The sequence below is a fragment of the Aegilops tauschii genome, chromosome 7 (genome assembly GCF_002575655.3).
Source record: "Aegilops tauschii subsp. strangulata cultivar AL8/78 chromosome 7, Aet v6.0, whole genome shotgun sequence".
NCBI lineage: Eukaryota > Viridiplantae > Streptophyta > Magnoliopsida > Poales > Poaceae > Aegilops > Aegilops tauschii.
The window spans coordinates 486,434,962-486,451,371 of record NC_053041.3 but is presented as its reverse complement, the minus strand read 5'-3'; the positions used below and the strand labels follow the sequence as shown (position 1 = coordinate 486,451,371).

The following is a 16,410-nucleotide window of genomic DNA, read 5'->3' as shown; positions in this document are numbered from 1 at the left end:
GTGAACAGAAGGAAAAAAATGCCCAAGAGTTGAGAGTGGCCTGAGCTTTGCACTGTTTTCCCCTCTATTTTTTTCCTCTTTCTTCTTGCTTTTTTTTCTCTTTTCTCTCTCTCTCTCCTTTTTTTTCTTTTTTTCTCTTTTTTTTCTCTTTCTTCTTTTTGCTCTTTTTTTATGCCGGTTGCTAGCAGAAGTCAGGGACACAATGCAAGGATACTGGACAAAGGTGCTATGAGAGCTAGCTATACGTGTACTGGTGTTGATATTAGCTAAAACTAGTAGTACTAATGCACAGAAATACTTAGTAGGCTGCTGGTGGAGGCAGACAAAGAGATTTGGATGTCTGGCGTGGTGCGTGTGGTGAAGCGGCGCTGTCGGGCTCTAGCGAAACGCGCGTGGATGGATTTTTTTTAGGTGAACTAGGGCTTTATTCAAAAGATAATAGGGAAGGAATACAAGTGATGTTCGGTAGGATCCCTAGCCACAAACGGCGACCAGAAGGGAGAGATGAAGCAGCCTTGGCAATGGCATGAGCTTCAACATTTGCCTCCCTACACTCATATCTGAAACAAGAACTCACAAAATCTTTCATAGTCTCTCTTATCTCATCTATGACTACAGCATAAGATGAAAGCACTTTCTCCCTAATATCTGAGACCACTTGCATGCAATCAGAACCTATGATCACATGGGAGAGGTTGAGGTCCTTTGCCAGAGCAAGGGCTTCGCTACATGCTTGTGCTTTCAGGCTTGCCACATCAACCAAACCATCAAAGGTAACAGCTGAAGAATCCAAATACTTTCCATCCTTGTCCCTGCAAATCGCCGAGACTGCACCCCTTTTGCCATCCCGCGAAATTGCGCCGTCCACATTAATCTTTACTGCCCCCCTTCTGGCGCAATCCATCTGTGGGATCGCTGCTGTGGTGGGCGTCCTGCTGCGCGTCTGCTTACAGAGACAATATCCAGATCCTCCAGGTATCTGTTGATAAAGCACATAGTGGACAGAGGGCTCTGAAATTCGTCATCGTGAATCGCCCGCCTCCTTGCCCACCAGATGGCCCACATGGTGATCAATGCTCTTGCTAACTCCTTCTGGTTCAAAGTATCAAAAATCCAGAACAGCCACAGTCTAGGGTCATCGGATTTGTTAGATAGCACATGCTCAACAATCTCCTCCTCGCCAAACGCCCACACACACCTTGCCATCCGGCAGTCAAAAAGCGAATGCCTCCATGTATCATTCTCCGCACCACACAGAGAACATGCCGGCGTGTCCGCCATCTTCCTTCCATGCCTTGTAGTACCAGTCGGCAAAGACGTATGGGACAATCTCCAAGCAAAAATTCTAACCTTTGAGGGAACTTTAACCTTCCACAGCGAAGACCACGACTTCTTCTCCCTCGCTTGGTTCGAGTGACCTCCTCTGTGTTCAAGCCAATCTTCTCTTTGGAATTTGATAGCATTGATCATTCTATATGCTGACCGGACCGAGAAAAACCCCTTCTTGTCATAGTGCCATGCCCAGAAATCTGGTTGCACCCTCGAGCTCAAAGGTATGTTCAGAATCACATCCACATAAGGTGCAAGAAAATGTTCTTGTATCACCTCTCTCCTCCACGTCCTCGTCACTGGATCAATGAGTTCTGAAACAAGCTGGGGTGGGTTCGTCGATATTGGGCAAATAGGCCGCAATTTGTAGTCCCGTGGCAACCAATTCTCCTCCCAGATGCGTGTGTCTGTCCCCGAACCAATCCTCTTGATCAGGCCAAGAGCAAGAATGTCTCTTCCCTCAAGTATCGAGCACCAAACCTGTGACGGGTGGGCTCCTAAGGCTGCATCAAGTATGTCCACAGCTGGATAGTAACGAGCTTTTAAAACTCGAGCACTGAGCGTGTCCGGTTCCTGTAGCAAACGCCATACCTGCCTAGATAAGAGGGCAAGATTGAAGAGTTCAATATCCCTGAAGCCCAAACCTCCCATGAACTTGGGCTTACACATAGTCCTCCATGAGACCCATGCTGGCTTTCTTTGGCCTTGCTTACTACCCCACCAGAACTTCCGCAGTAGACCGTTGATGTGTTCACATAAGCCACGAGGGAGCTTGAAACATGCCATGGAATATGTTGGTATGGATTGAGCAACCGACTTTATTAAAACTTCCTTTCCTCCTGCCGATAGGCATTTTTCCATCCAGCCTTGGATGTGCTTCCAAATCCTGTCCTTCAGGTACCGAAAACATCCCTCTTTCGCCTTGCCAACATCAGTAGGAAGCCCTAGATATTTCTCGGTCAATGCCTCATTGTGAACATCAAGCAGTAGCTTTATCTCATTACGTTGTGGCTCTTGAACCATTTTACTGAAATAAATTGAGGATTTATCAGTATTAATACGCTGTCCAGAAGCATCACAGTACATCTTAAAAAGGTCCCGGACCTTCTCTGTACTCGCTCTTGTTGCCTGAAAAAACAGAATACTGTCATCGGCGAACAACAAGTGATTGACTAATGGAGCCGTGGGTGCAACTGCCAAACCCTGTACTCCTATATTATCTGCCTTCAGCAAGCAAGATAATCCTTCTGCAGCAATAAGAAACAAATAGGGAGAGATAGGATCTCCCTGGTGAAGTCCTCGCGATGGCCTGAAGTCGTCCATAATACCTCCATTAAACAGAACCGAGAAAGAAACGGATGAAACGCACCTCATTACAGTCTCCGTGAACCGTGGGCTGATTCCCATCTTGAGCATTACAGCCTTTAGATAGGACCACTCTAACCGATCATAAGCCTTCATCATGTCGAGATTAAGCGCACAGAACCGGTTGCTCTTGATCCTTCTAGACTTCATATAGTGCAAGCATTCATATGCTGTTATAAAATTATCCGTGATGAGACGACCAGGAACGAAGGCCGACTGCTCTTCAGAAATTACCTCAGGAAGAATAACCTTCAACCTGTTAGCTAATACCTTTGACGCGATTTTGTAAATCACGTTGCAAAGGCTTATAGGTCGAAATTGTCCTAAAAGTTTTGGACTTGCTATCTTGGGAATAAGAACGATGAACGTGCGATTTATATCCTCCGGTGAGTCCTCTCCATTGAGCACCCGTATGATCATGCCTGTAATCTCGTCTCCACATAGCTCCCAGTGCCCCTGGAAAAAGTGTGCCGGAAAACCATCCGGGCCCGGAGCTTTTGTGGGGAACATTTGGAACAATGCATCTTTAACTTCTTCTTTCGTATACACAGCATTCAGACGAGCATTCATAGCCCCATCCACTCGAGATGGTATATGTGAGAGCACCTCCTCGATGCCAATGGTTCCTTCGGAGGTGTAAAGCTGCTCGTAGAAGTTATTGGCCATGCCAGCCATCTCCTCGGGATCAGAAGTATCAGAACCATCCACTCTAGTCAGGCTTGTGATTGTGTTTTTTGCTCTCCTCGCACTTGCCTTCTTCTGAAAGTACTGAGTGTTACTATCTCCTTCTGACAGCCAACGGATCCTAGACCGTTGCCGCACCATTATCTCTTCCCTGTAGCACAGTTCCACTATCCGGTCCTGGACCTGTTTCTCCTCTGCCCCCGGTCCAACACGATCGGGTACAGCCCTCAAATCCGCTAGCTTCCGGCGTAGTTCGCGGAGCTCCCCTCGGACCGAACCAAAAGTGGTTCATCCCCACTGCTGCAAAGATCAACCACTTTCGTCAGTTTTTCCGATAGTTCATGTGCATTGGTTGCTGGTTGGTCCCCCCGCCAAGCACGCTCGACTATTGCAGAGAATGAGCCCTCCTGCTCCCACATGCACTCATACCTGAAAGGCTTCTTCAAGGTCAGCCTCAAGTTATTTGACTCCAGCTCATTAAGCAACAGAATAGGGCTGTGATCTGATTTTGCTGCTGTTAGATGCTCGAGGGAAGCAAAAGGAAACATAGAAGACCAGCTCGGGGTAGCCAGGGCCCGATCGAGACGAACCCTGCAGTAATCTCCCCCAACAATTCTTTTCTCAAAAGTCCAATCCAGTCCCTTGTAACCAAGATCTGCCAACTCACACACATCTACAGCTTCTCTGAACCCTGCAATCTGTGCACTATCCCTCTCATTTGGGCCTAGCTGTTCCTCAGGCCTTAAAATATCATTGAAGTCACCTATGCAAACCCATGGCAAAGTATTTTCTCCTCTTAAGAACTTCATCGTATCCCAAGTTTTGTACCTCATACTCCTATTTGCCGCCCCATAGAAGCATGAGAGGCGCCACGGGTCCTTCCCTATCTCAGTAACTACTGAGTCCATGTGATACCGAGAATAGGTTTTTATTTCAAGATTTATATTATTCTTCCAGTACAAGTAGAGACCCCCACTTCGACCACTACTCGCTACTCCAAAACTACTAGAAAAACCTAAACTACCCGCCAGACCTTCCACCCTGTACTTCGCAAGATGTGTCTCAACTATGTAGAGTACCGTCGGCGCACAAGCCTCCACGAGATCGCGGAGCTCTCGAACTGTCGCGGGATCGCCAATCCCATGACAGTTCCAACAAAGGGTCCTCATTGTGCTCGGCGGTCCTCCCCGTCGGAGGCCGCCTGAGATGACAACTCCATGCCTTCCCCACCATCTTTCCCATCTTGCTTCCGACGCTTCACAATAGGAACCTTCCCCGGGGTAGTCGGTGTAGCACCCGTGGAAGTAGTTCCTGGTTCATTCTCCAAGCACAAAATTGCACCGGCCACCTTCCCTGCGAGGTTAGGGAGGTTTTGCCCACGGATATTGACAGTGCCGTCAGAAGATATGAGCCTCTTGCATGCTATTCTGTTCTCATCCCCTATGTGGTGACTTGCAGAGGCAGTCTCCATAGGCACTTGATCCCATTCATCTCCCTCTATTCCCCTTCCCTCATTACCCTCTCCTCTCTCTTGCCTACCGCCTCTAGCTCCTCTGCCCCCCTGTCCTTCCTCCTCTACTACCTCCATCCATACCTCTTCCTCCCATTGCATACCTCACCGGATCACCGTTCCACAGCAGCCAACTCCCCCATTCACAGGTGCGAGGGTCATGAATCCCATCGCCACACTCCTCCACCAAGTGCCCCATAAGACCACAAAAGAAACAAAATTCTGGCAGCCTTTCATAGTAGACCGGATATTTCTTTCGCTCTTTCAATGTAATTGGGACAAAACGAACCAAAGGTTTATTGACATCCACAAAAACTCTGGCCCGTAAAGTGCTTGAAGGGTTGATTGTTCCTTCGTTCACAATAACAGTGAATGGTGGTTCTCCTACCTTAGCCGCGACCTTTTCAGCTAATGCCTTCTTTGTTGTCAGACCATCCGGGAGCCCCTTGATCCTAGCCCAGAGTGGAATCTTGTTTAATTTGTACTCTGAAACATCTGTGAAGCCATCGTACTCCTGTATGACAACAGGAGCCGAGTTGCGAAAGATCCACGGACCGCCTTCCATGATCCTTTTCCAATCGCCTTGGCAATGGCACTGAACCAGAAAGAGGTTTGGGCCCTTCACATTGAAAGTTACTCCTTGCGCCGAAGCCCATGCGTTCCTCATCTGCCTCAACAACGCAGAATGGCTGAAGGGCTTTGTGGTATGAACACGGAAGAGCCCTAGCCAGCGAACTCCCTTGATCAGCTCGTCCACTTCCTCGGACAGATCCAGATCATCTTCTTCCTCCCCATGCAGATGCATCCCCGCAAACTGATCTTCCAAATCGGCCTCCAGTCCAAACGAATCACCGAGATCCTCTTCGTCCAGATCAGTTTCCCTCAAACCATCTCCCTCACCTCCCATCTCTCCCCTTGCCTCCGCCTCCTTCGCCTGCTTCAGCCTGCTGCACTCCCCCTTCTCCAGATCACCCGTGTTCTCCATACCTGCTACTACCTCCTTCTCCTTCCTAACCTCCTCCCTCACGATCGCCGCCTTCGGTAAACCAGCCATGCAGATCAAGATCCGCACGCCTGACAGTGTTGCACTCCCGACTAGCCGAGAAGATCCGGCTGCCGTGGAGGATTTACGTGGGCTCCGTTGGTAGCCGCCGGAGGATAGGTGGAACCCTAGAATCGCCTAGGGGAAAACGTTAACTCACGCGCGTGGATGGATGGGCGGACGCACGGTGTTAGACACGGATGGTTGTGTGTCTGGCCGTAAGCTGCTGCTGTGCGAGCAGTGATATTGTGCGATCAAATCAACGCCTGATAAAAATATAGCAAAAAAAAACACAGGCGTCCGAAGGTAAAAAGAAAGAAACTGCTCCATGCACGATGCAAGTGCACGATTTATGGATGACATGTCAATCCAGCAGCCGGCGACTTGTTTAATCATATGTATGTCCGACCATATTTACCTATCGTCTATGTATCGTCCGATGAGTGTCGTGTGTATAGCACTTCTCTAAAAAGAATTGGAAACAACCGATCGCAATCTTATTTTTTTTTTATGAGCGTGAACTAGCGTTGCGGAGGGGATTATGTGGGTGGACAAAAACAGATTGATCTAGTAGATAATTTTACACTCTAACCAATCTAAACCAGCACTAATTCTAGGATGAATGTAACAAAAAATTCAACTATGCAAATACTAGATGCAAAAATTGCTAAAGGCTAAAAAGGTAGGTGTAAAGGATGAACTTATCTTTTTTTTGGCTTTTTTGTGGGTTATAGAACAGAAAATAAACTAAGCTAATAAAATTGTAAATCTCTCACCGATGAACCTAAAAATTGATACATGTTTATAATACTTTCGATCGTATCCAAGGTAGTCATGTCCTTATCAGTGTGCGCGTGGGCTGAGCAAGCGGTGACCTCAGGCGCGTGGGCCGAGGTAGTCATGTCCATATGGGGAACATTGCAGCGGCGGCTAGGAAGGACAAAGATGATTACACCCTCGAAACTTCTATTCCTGCAGCCACCGTTGCGTGCAAGAGATCCATCTGGCTAATCCATCAATTGTTACCTCCTAATCATGCAGCTACTCTGCAAGTGTTGCTTCGTGTAGCCAGACCCTTTGATCAATCATGTGGGATAGCGTACGGTCGTTTGCGTGCTCTCCTGACTCTGACGGCGACGCCGGCGCAAGCTAGGGGAGATGGACGCCCTGAGGTCGACGGCGCTGCCTCACCGGCAAGGCTGGAGCACGCTGTTGTCGGAATTTATTACTGTACTCCATTGCTGTAGTACGTTCTAACACTTTTTCGTTGTTCCGTCGGGGAATGGGTTAGCGCTCTCGTCAGGCAACCCCTTGCTGCTTTCAGGGCATTATTGCGAGAGTCAATGATTTGCTTGGGGATTCTAATGGATACTGATCCATCGGCAGCACCAGGAATGCTCTAGAGTTTATGATTGTGATTGAATGATTGCGTTGTTGCAATATTTTCTTTCATGGAGGCAAATGATTTTCTTCTTCTTGTTCTTAAGGATACCGTGGATATACTTTCTGTATTATTATATACAACGCCACATAATATAGTACTTGCTCCGATCCAAAATAAAGAACTACTTCCTCATATCTTTATTTTGGATTGGAGGAAGTACTTATGATGGAAAATTCAACATAGAGATCGGAGTTCTTCATCGAAACAAAATGGAAGATTGAGAGTTTTAAGTAGAAGTGAAAACATAGTGGAACTTTTTGACAGCTGGGTACCAAATCAAAAATTTATAGACCAGCTATGATGTCTTGTTGCATAGTGGCAGAGCGCAAATGAGTCTTTTTACATGAAAACTGACAAATAGCTCCTGATACTATGTTTTTTTCACAAAAAATAGCCTAACAGAATCAAAAGATATAAAAAATGTTTTCTTAGAAAAGCTAAAAAGTATATTGCCAAAACAAATCATGTACGTACATCTCAAAGTTCACACGTAAACAGTAAAATACTCAACATGTATTTAAAAATGTTCATATATACCAAAAATTACATGCATACGATTTTAAAAAGTTAGCCATATGTGTGTAAATGCATGTCCATTTGGGGGGGGGGGGGGGGGGGGGGCTATTTAAGTCCATAAGAAAATATAAACTGAGAAAAGTAATACATAAGAAGAAGAAAATTTGGGAAAATAAAAAAGGAAGTAGCAGAATAGAAAATAAAATAAAACAAAAACCAAAAAGAAAGAAAATGAAGAAGAAACATGGAGCACATAATAGTAAGAATTGACAGCCCTAGAAAAACCTTTTTTTAGGGGTAGAAAATCCTATTTGTTGGTCTCTTAGGCAAGGTGTTGGGATATCTTTTTTTTTCAGCAACTGGTGCCGGGCTATCAAACATAGTGACACCTGATAGGCCGGCACAACCGCGGGAGCTATATCTCACTTAAAGCCAGATGAGAGCTACCCTGGCCTAAAGCTTTCCGGAGCGTTGCGCGAATGAGGCGGCCCAGTATATCGTGTTTTCTCGGTCGTTCATTCCTTAGTTCCTTTCTTGTCGCTGGTTGTTTCCTTTTTCCCCTTTTCTATTTCCTATTTTTCTTTTCTTTTTACTTTTTATTATATTTTGTTTTTTTACTTCTTTCTCAGTTTTGGTTTTTGTTTCCTTTTATTTCTTTTTTCCTACTTGCACTGGTTTTTCTTTAGTTTTCATCGGTTTTTACATTTTCTTAGTTTTTTTCCCGGTTTCTTTATCCCTTTGTTTTTTCTCTGTTTTTTTTCTTTCCGTTTTCTCTGTTAGCTTTGATTTATTTTGTTGCTTTCGTGGTTTTTACCCCTTTTTTGATCTTCTTGTTCTTCGGTTTCTTTTCGTATCTTTCTTGATTTTCATAGGTTTGCTTTGTTTTTTCATTATGTTTACCATGCTTTCTTTGTGTTCTTATTTTTCTTTTTTCTTTTGATTTTCTTTCTTTCTTTTTTCGATTTTCATGCGTTTTCTTTGTTTTTGTTTTATTCATACAAAAAAATGTTGACCATGTTTTTGCAAAATGCTAAAAGTGTATATAAATTATCCGATCATGTATACAAAAAATGTAGAATGTAAATTCAATAAAAGAGTATATAAAAGTGTTGATCATTTAGTTAGGAAATTGTTTTCCTACCACACAGAAGTAGTCCCCTCATGAAATACAATTTCCACATTTCTTTATACATGTTTAACATTTTCCAAATACATGATCAACATTCTTTGCATAAAAATAATATTTTTGTATACTGTTTTCGTATACATGGGAAACATTTTTGTATCAAAATATAAGAATCATCAAATGCTGGGTTAACAATTTTCAAATTCTTGATTAACATTTTTTATCAATGTGGTGATTTTTTTGTGCATTACAAACATTATTTTTTAGATGTTCAACATTTTAAAAATATTTAATGGAAGTTGTGCATTCTTTGTATACATCCGGAACATTTTCTATCCCGTTTAATTTTTTTAGTTACACAGTGAACATTTTTCATACACAATGTTTTTATATACATCAGTAATTTTCATATAAACATTTAGTTTTTTAAATGCTTGATTAAAAAACTTCAAATATTTTATTAAAAAAATTCAAGCACTATATTAATCTATATCTATACCGAATATTAAAGGAAGGATTGTTTCTCTACGTTTTTGGTCAAAGTCTTTTTTTACGTACTTCGTACGTCGTGCTTAGCGATCGAACGACAGTTTTATCGATCGAAAGCTATCGAACGTCAGTTTTGACTAGGACACGTGCAAACAGGCCGGCCTAATAAAGAACACCAGTTTTAACTACAGCACGTGCAAACGGGACGGCCCAATTTATAATCTTGCAACGAAATATCAAAAATCAAATGGCAATAGTGGGAATCGAGCTCGCTACCTCATGCTGGATAGCAGTGAGGCTAGCAACCCAAGCTAACAACAGTGGATGATTAAGAAGCAGCACTTAACAATAATTATTCAAAATATCAAACAAATGTTTGAAAGCCGTGAACAAATTCCGAAATTTTAATAATAGCATGATTTTTTTTAAATATGTACATAAACTAAAAAATGAACAGAGTTTTCCGAAAAATTTGAAATTTTGTTGGAATTGTGGAATTTTTTTTAGAATTTCTGAACTATTATTTTTACGAACAATTTTTTAATTAAATTAAACTGCACACTGAACAATTTCTTAGTATGCGGTTAACAATATTCACATAAACACTAAACATTTCTAGAATATACGATGAACTTTTTTGAAATACATGTTGAACAAAATTTCCATACAAGATGAAAAAAAAAACGTATAGACAGTGAGCATTTTTGTTCAAGACGTGATTTTTTTAAACGTGAACAACTTTTGGAAAGATGAACAAAATTTCTAATTTCGAACTTTTCTGGAATTTGGAATTTCTAACTTATTTTGAACATGCTGAAAATTACAAAAATGTGATTTTTTAAATGATGAACACAATTTTGAATATCAAACATTTTTTCAAATCTAAACAATCTGAAATTCTGAACATTTCTTGAAAATTTTGAATTTATGAAAAAACATTTTATATTTTTTCCTTGCCCGTTTTCGGGGTCATATACTGTGTATCCTCCATTGCAACGCACAGGCATGTTTGCTAGTATTTTTAAAATACATGATCAACTATTTTATACACGTTGTATATTATTTGTGTACATGTTTCATACACATGAGAAATATTTTATCTGTACAAATTTAACATTTTTCAAATGCTTGATTAATTTTAAAATTGATGAACAAGTATTAACGAAGGAACAAAAATTGATGTTTGAAAAAATTTATATTTGAAAAATGTTTAACAAGTATTTTAAAATTGATGAACAAGTATTCAAAATGTTGAACGAGTATTTGAAAAAGATTGAACAAGTTTTTGAAAATGTTGAGCAAGTATTAAAAAATGTTGAAAAAGTATTTTACAAATGCTGAATAAGTATTAAAAAATTGTTAAAAGAGTATTTGGAAAATGTTGAATAAGTATAAAAAATGTTCAACAAGTATTTAAAAAATGTTGCATAAGTTCTAAAAAATGTTGAACGAGTATTCAAAAAATGTTCAAAAGGTATTTTAAATTTTTTGAAATAAGTATTTAAATGTTGGATAAGTATTTAAAAAAAGCATTTGGACAATGTCGAAAGTGTATACAGAATATGCTGATGTCTTATTAAAAAAGTTTTTCCACACAAACGAAAATGTAGAGAAAAAACAAAAACAAACATAAGAACAACAAAAACTTAAGAAGAAAAAAGAAAACCAAACAAAAGTTTTAAATTTTAGAAGAAAAAAGAAAACAAAACATAAAATGTTGAAAAGTATTAAAAAATATTGAACGAGTATTTGGAAAATGTTGAACAAGTATCTGAAAATTATGAAAAAGTATTAAAAAATGTTGAACGAGTATTTGGAAAATGTTGAACAAGTATTTGAAAATGTTGAATAAGTGCCAACAATTTTGAACAAGTTTTTGAGATATGTTGTATAAGTATTAAAAATTGTTGAACGAGTATCTAAAATTATAGAAATAAGTACTAAAATGTTGAACAAGTATGTGAAAAAAGCATTCAAACCATGTTGAATGTGTATACAAAAAAAGTTGATCACTTATTAAAAAAATGTTTTTTGACACATATGAAAATATAGAGCGAAAACAAAAATAAAGAGAAGAAAAAACAAAAAATGGAGAAGAAAAAATAAAACCAAATAAAATATGGAAAAGAAACAAAATGCAAGATAACAAAAAACAAAGAAACAAAATGCAAGAAATAATGAAAAAATGGAGAAGAAAAATAAAAGAAACAAAGGAAAACAGAAAAAGAAAACCAGCTCGAGTAGCCTCAAGTAGGACGCGCTCTTTGATGTCATTTGTTCATATATAATTTACAAGGGGTGAGAAGAAGAAAATCCATTCCATTTCATCTCTCCAACCAAACATCGAAATGTCACCATTCCATTCCACATGTTGTCCTCAACCAAACACATAGATGGAACCAACCCATTCTATTGGAATGGAACCATGACATTCCATTCCACTTCGTTCCTCAACCAAACACACCCTAACTTACCACGAGAGGGATCTGCGTGGAGTGGCTGGAGACACCTGAGATGGAGTACTTCTATACGCCGCCCGTGTGCATATGTTCGTCACGGCTTTGCTGTAGCCACGCGCAAATAGGCCGGCCCCAGTATCACGCGTCGAGCGGAAAAGAAGCGCACGCATGGATCGAACTCCTGACCTCACTGTGGATTCTAGCATGCCTAGCTGGCCGAGCTAGCGACCTGCAATGGTTTTAACGCAGCGCTGGTCATAAAGTATTCAAGACAGCGGCGAATCTTTTTTTCCCAAAAAATCATTCTTTTATAATATACACTGAACAAATTTTAAATACGGTGAAGCCTTTTTGTAAGCAAACAAATAAAAAAATTCAAATACACAAATGAACATTTTGTAGTATGCGTTGAACAATTTTTTAATGTATGATGAATAAATAAATAAATAAAGAATGAACATTTTTAATGTAAGTTGAACAATTTCATAATATACAATGAACATTTTTGTAATAGACGATGAACATTTCTTTAAATGAAAGGTGAACTATTTCATAATATGTGATGAGCATTTTCTTAATACAATGAAGATTTTTGTAATACACGGTGAAATTTTATATAATATGCAATAAAGAGAAGAAAAACAGAAACATAAAATAAAAATGGAAACATAGAAGAAAAAAGGAACCAAAACAGGAAAAAATATAAAACCGAAACAAAACAACTGAAAGCTGGACAAAAACAATGAAGAAACTGGAAGCAAAAAACTATGGAAGAAAAACGAAAAAAAAACCCGCAAGAAACAAAGAAGGAAGCAGCAGCGAACAAATCAAACGGCAAATGCCAATCCCATACGTGGGCCGGCCTAACCGAAGGCTCAGCTCAGCGAAAGCACAACGTTCTGACACTGACGAGTGTCAAATAGGGCTTGCCCGTGAGATCAGCCTGGAGACCAGGGATCCAATGCTGGATCTCCCAATTGCTCTCCTGTATTTTTAATCTGCGCGCGCCAATGGGCAGACGAAATACGACGCAGGTAGACGGAAATCTTCAGCGAGAGCTTGCCTGACGCCTCGCTTAATGCGATGAGTAGTCGCCGCGCTGATATGCGGCGCTCACGCGCCTATTGTGTTGGGCTGGCCCATGCAACATTATAGTTAAGCTCCGGTTTTGAGAAGCTACTAGAAGCTTCCGATTCAGGATTTTTTGTCTATGTTATTTTTGGGTCTTTTGCCGATTTTTGTTTGGTGTTCTCCATATTTTTTTCATTTTTCATTTTTTGAATATTTTTCAAATCCGTAAAAAAATCATGAACTCTTTTTAAAATTCGTAAACTTTTTCAAATGGGTGAAATTTTTCAAAAATTGTGAACCCTTTTCAAATCCATGAAAATTTTCAAACCCGTGGATGTCTTTGAACCTATAATTGTTTTTCAGACTCATGATTTCTTTCAAGTTTACGATCTTTTCTCAAATTATTGAACTTTTTAAAAATTTGTGTCTTTTTTGAATTCATGCACTGTTTTCAAATTTGTGATTTTTCCAGATATATGCTTTTTAAAAAGTCAACGGTCGAAGTCGTTAACGGTTGACCGGTCAATAGTGAACCGAGCGAACCAAGTGGTTATGTGATAGAGCCAAATGTGTGTGTGAGCTAACCAAGTGATGAGCGAGCGGCCAGCACGTTTGCTTGGTCGGCCCAAGCAAGCGGTCACTGGGTGCCAGTTTGCGAACCTGCGTCTGAAGCGCCGGTAAGGAGGAGTAGCGGGCCTTTTTTCATTCTCGGACAATAATTTTCTCTTTAATTGTTTCTTTTACAGAAAAACTAACGTCCACACGTGTGGGCATTTGCACATCGCTCACACGCCTCCATCATCACTCATTTTGCCACGTATGAACAGATGACATCAGCAGAAATGTTTTTGGTTTCGGCTTAAAAATATTTTATCTCCTAATTAAAAAAACAAATTAAAAATCCGTTTTCACCATTAAATTCGTCTCAACGAGATCTTCAAAACTAGACCCCATGTTGATACGTTTCGACGAAATTTTTTTGCCCAAAAGTTGCCATGATGTCTACACTGTAGTTCCCATGTGGCAATTTTAGTTTGTAGATCATGACAATTTTAGTTTTTTGATTATGGCAATTCCAGTGCTTTGATCATGAAAATATTTTTTTGTATGAACCATGGCAATTTTAAGTGCATGTATCATGGCAATTTTAATTTATGATGTATGGCAAGTCTAGTTTCTTAATTCCCCGTTTTATAATATGTCAAAATTTACATTTAAATGTAGAAGAAAATAGCTGAAACATATCATGGCAAATTCAGTGTAAACATCATGGCAGTTTATGTGCAATAGACACAGCAACTTTTAACCAAATTTTTTTATCGAAATATATTGATACGAGATCTAGTTTCGAAGATCTCATCGCGAGGGATTTAATGGTGAGAACGGATCTTTAATTGGATTTTTCATTTAAGAGATAAAACATTTTAAAATAGAAAATCCAAAAAGATTTTCACATGCATGCATGCGGTGACATGGCATAGTCTGTGTGTTATAGGGCGTGTGGGCGGGTTTGGCTCCCACCACACGTGTGGGCGTTAGCATTGTCCTTATTTTATATTTTTTCTAGCGGTTCTCTACAGTTATCTTCCACTAGCAAGATACCCATGCGTTGTAGCTGTTATTTCAAAATGTGATATATTATATAAAGAAATAAAACATTAGACTAGGGAGTAAACATCAATTTTCTTTTAAACAAAAAAAGAGAAGAGAAATATATTTCTACAAGCTATTGAACAAAAGAAAGGGAAAGATAATTCTGCATGCAGTAAACACATAACAAGTTTAACGAAGAATGCAAGACACACATGCCAAGTAGACGGACTAGATCAGAGAAGACACAAACGAGCTGAGTGTGCCAGACGAACAACATTAGCATGGATCTTGTTAATCATCAGGTAGATGGCGGTGACGTCCACATAACTAGCTAGAGGTATCCACTGCTGCAAATGGGCAAACATTTTAAACTAGCAATTAGAGTGCCAATTAAGAAAAAATATGTTCAATAGTAAATTTATTGCTAGTCAGCTACAAGGATCAGCAAAGTGCAGAAAAGTCAATCCAATAAACACGGAGAAATTGACCCTATGTACTACATAAGTGTGCCAACAAATCAGTAAAGTAAGTCGGTTTCCAGGTAATGTTCAACCACAATCGAATACAACTCCAAGCAAATCTAGCCAAGACACAATTGAGGATAATGTGCCTTATGTTCTCAGTCTCTCCACAAAGTGAACATGCTGCATTAACCTTAACGATAAGGTGCTTCGTAATGACTTTTTGAAGAAAGATCTTGATCTTGAGAGGGGTTCGAGCACACCAAACACGGAAAAAACAGTTAGAGTAATGCCCCAGCACTAGCTTATAATAAAACGATTTGACCGAGAACTTTCCTGACTTGGAATGAAGCCAAAGCAACCGACCAGGAGCCTTCAAGAGGGTAGGGGAAATGGAAGTAAGATTCTTCCAGTTTGCCAACTCTTCAAGACACAAGGAACTTCGGAAACAAAAATCCCATTGACTAGCAGCATGCTCCAAAATGGAGCCCTCTTGGTTAGCGGTTGGAAAACAAAGCAGGAAAAGAAAACCTAAGGGGGCCCGCCCCTAGCACAAGTTGAGCCAAAAAGGGGGCCAAGGTCCCTGAACTGACTTCAAATTTCACCAAACTCCTAAATATGTGACAAATTTTAATCAAGGATTTCCTGAACTGGGACCCTCCTCTAGGATTGGCAATTGAAGGCTCCACATCTTGGAAGTATTTAGCTTTGAGAATTTTAAATCAAAGAAATCTAGGAGAGTCATGATGGATACACCACCACCACTTGACCATTAATTTTTTTTTCATGATGGAGGTGTTAATGATACCCAACCCCTAAGGTTTTTGGGTATACACATGAGCTTCTGTTTAACCAACCTGTATTTCTTTTTATTGTTGACATTATTCCAATAGAAGCCACTATTATGCTTGTCAACATTCCCATGATTGCTATCAGACAGGCGATAGAAACCCATACTGAAAATAGGAAGGCTGGAGAGAGAGAGAGAGAGAGAGAGAGAGAGAGAGAGAGAGAGAGAGAGAGAGAGAGAGTTTTGTATGCCTCACCAAGGGGCTACCATGGAGCCCACTTTTAGTTGTTTGCGTCGAAACTCTGTCGCATGATCATCCAAATTCATTCCTCAGATATGCAAAATTTCTTGGTGCGTGTGGCTTCTGCTTTACTACATCTTGTTGCGAGCACATGAAGCGAGATCATGCCAAACCGGTGGAGGTTCTCTGATGAGGCTGGTGCAGAGCCATAGATTATGTGACAACGACGCACCACTTTAGTGTGATGCTATATTTTTAAGCAACAAGCATAGTCAATTGTAGTATATTTA

The 16,410-nt window shown here is 40.3% G+C and overlaps 2 protein-coding genes across 2 annotated transcripts; both read right to left on the bottom strand.

Annotated features, from left to right (window-relative positions):
- Positions 1 to 424: 424 nt before the first annotated feature.
- On the bottom strand, positions 425 to 3,519 carry LOC141027296 (uncharacterized). The gene is made up of 3 exons (XM_073504287.1): positions 2,699 to 3,519; positions 1,351 to 2,356; positions 425 to 979 (listed from the first exon to the last, which is right to left on the bottom strand). Exons 1-3 carry the CDS (start codon positions 3,517 to 3,519, stop codon positions 425 to 427), a joined length of 2,382 nt encoding a protein of 793 aa, XP_073360388.1.
- A 95-nt stretch (positions 3,520 to 3,614) lies between these two features.
- LOC141027295 (uncharacterized) lies at positions 3,615 to 4,187 on the bottom strand. Its single transcript, XM_073504286.1, has one exon. It carries the CDS (start codon positions 4,185 to 4,187, stop codon positions 3,615 to 3,617), a length of 573 nt encoding a protein of 190 aa, XP_073360387.1.
- Between the last annotated feature and the right edge of the window lie 12,223 nt (positions 4,188 to 16,410).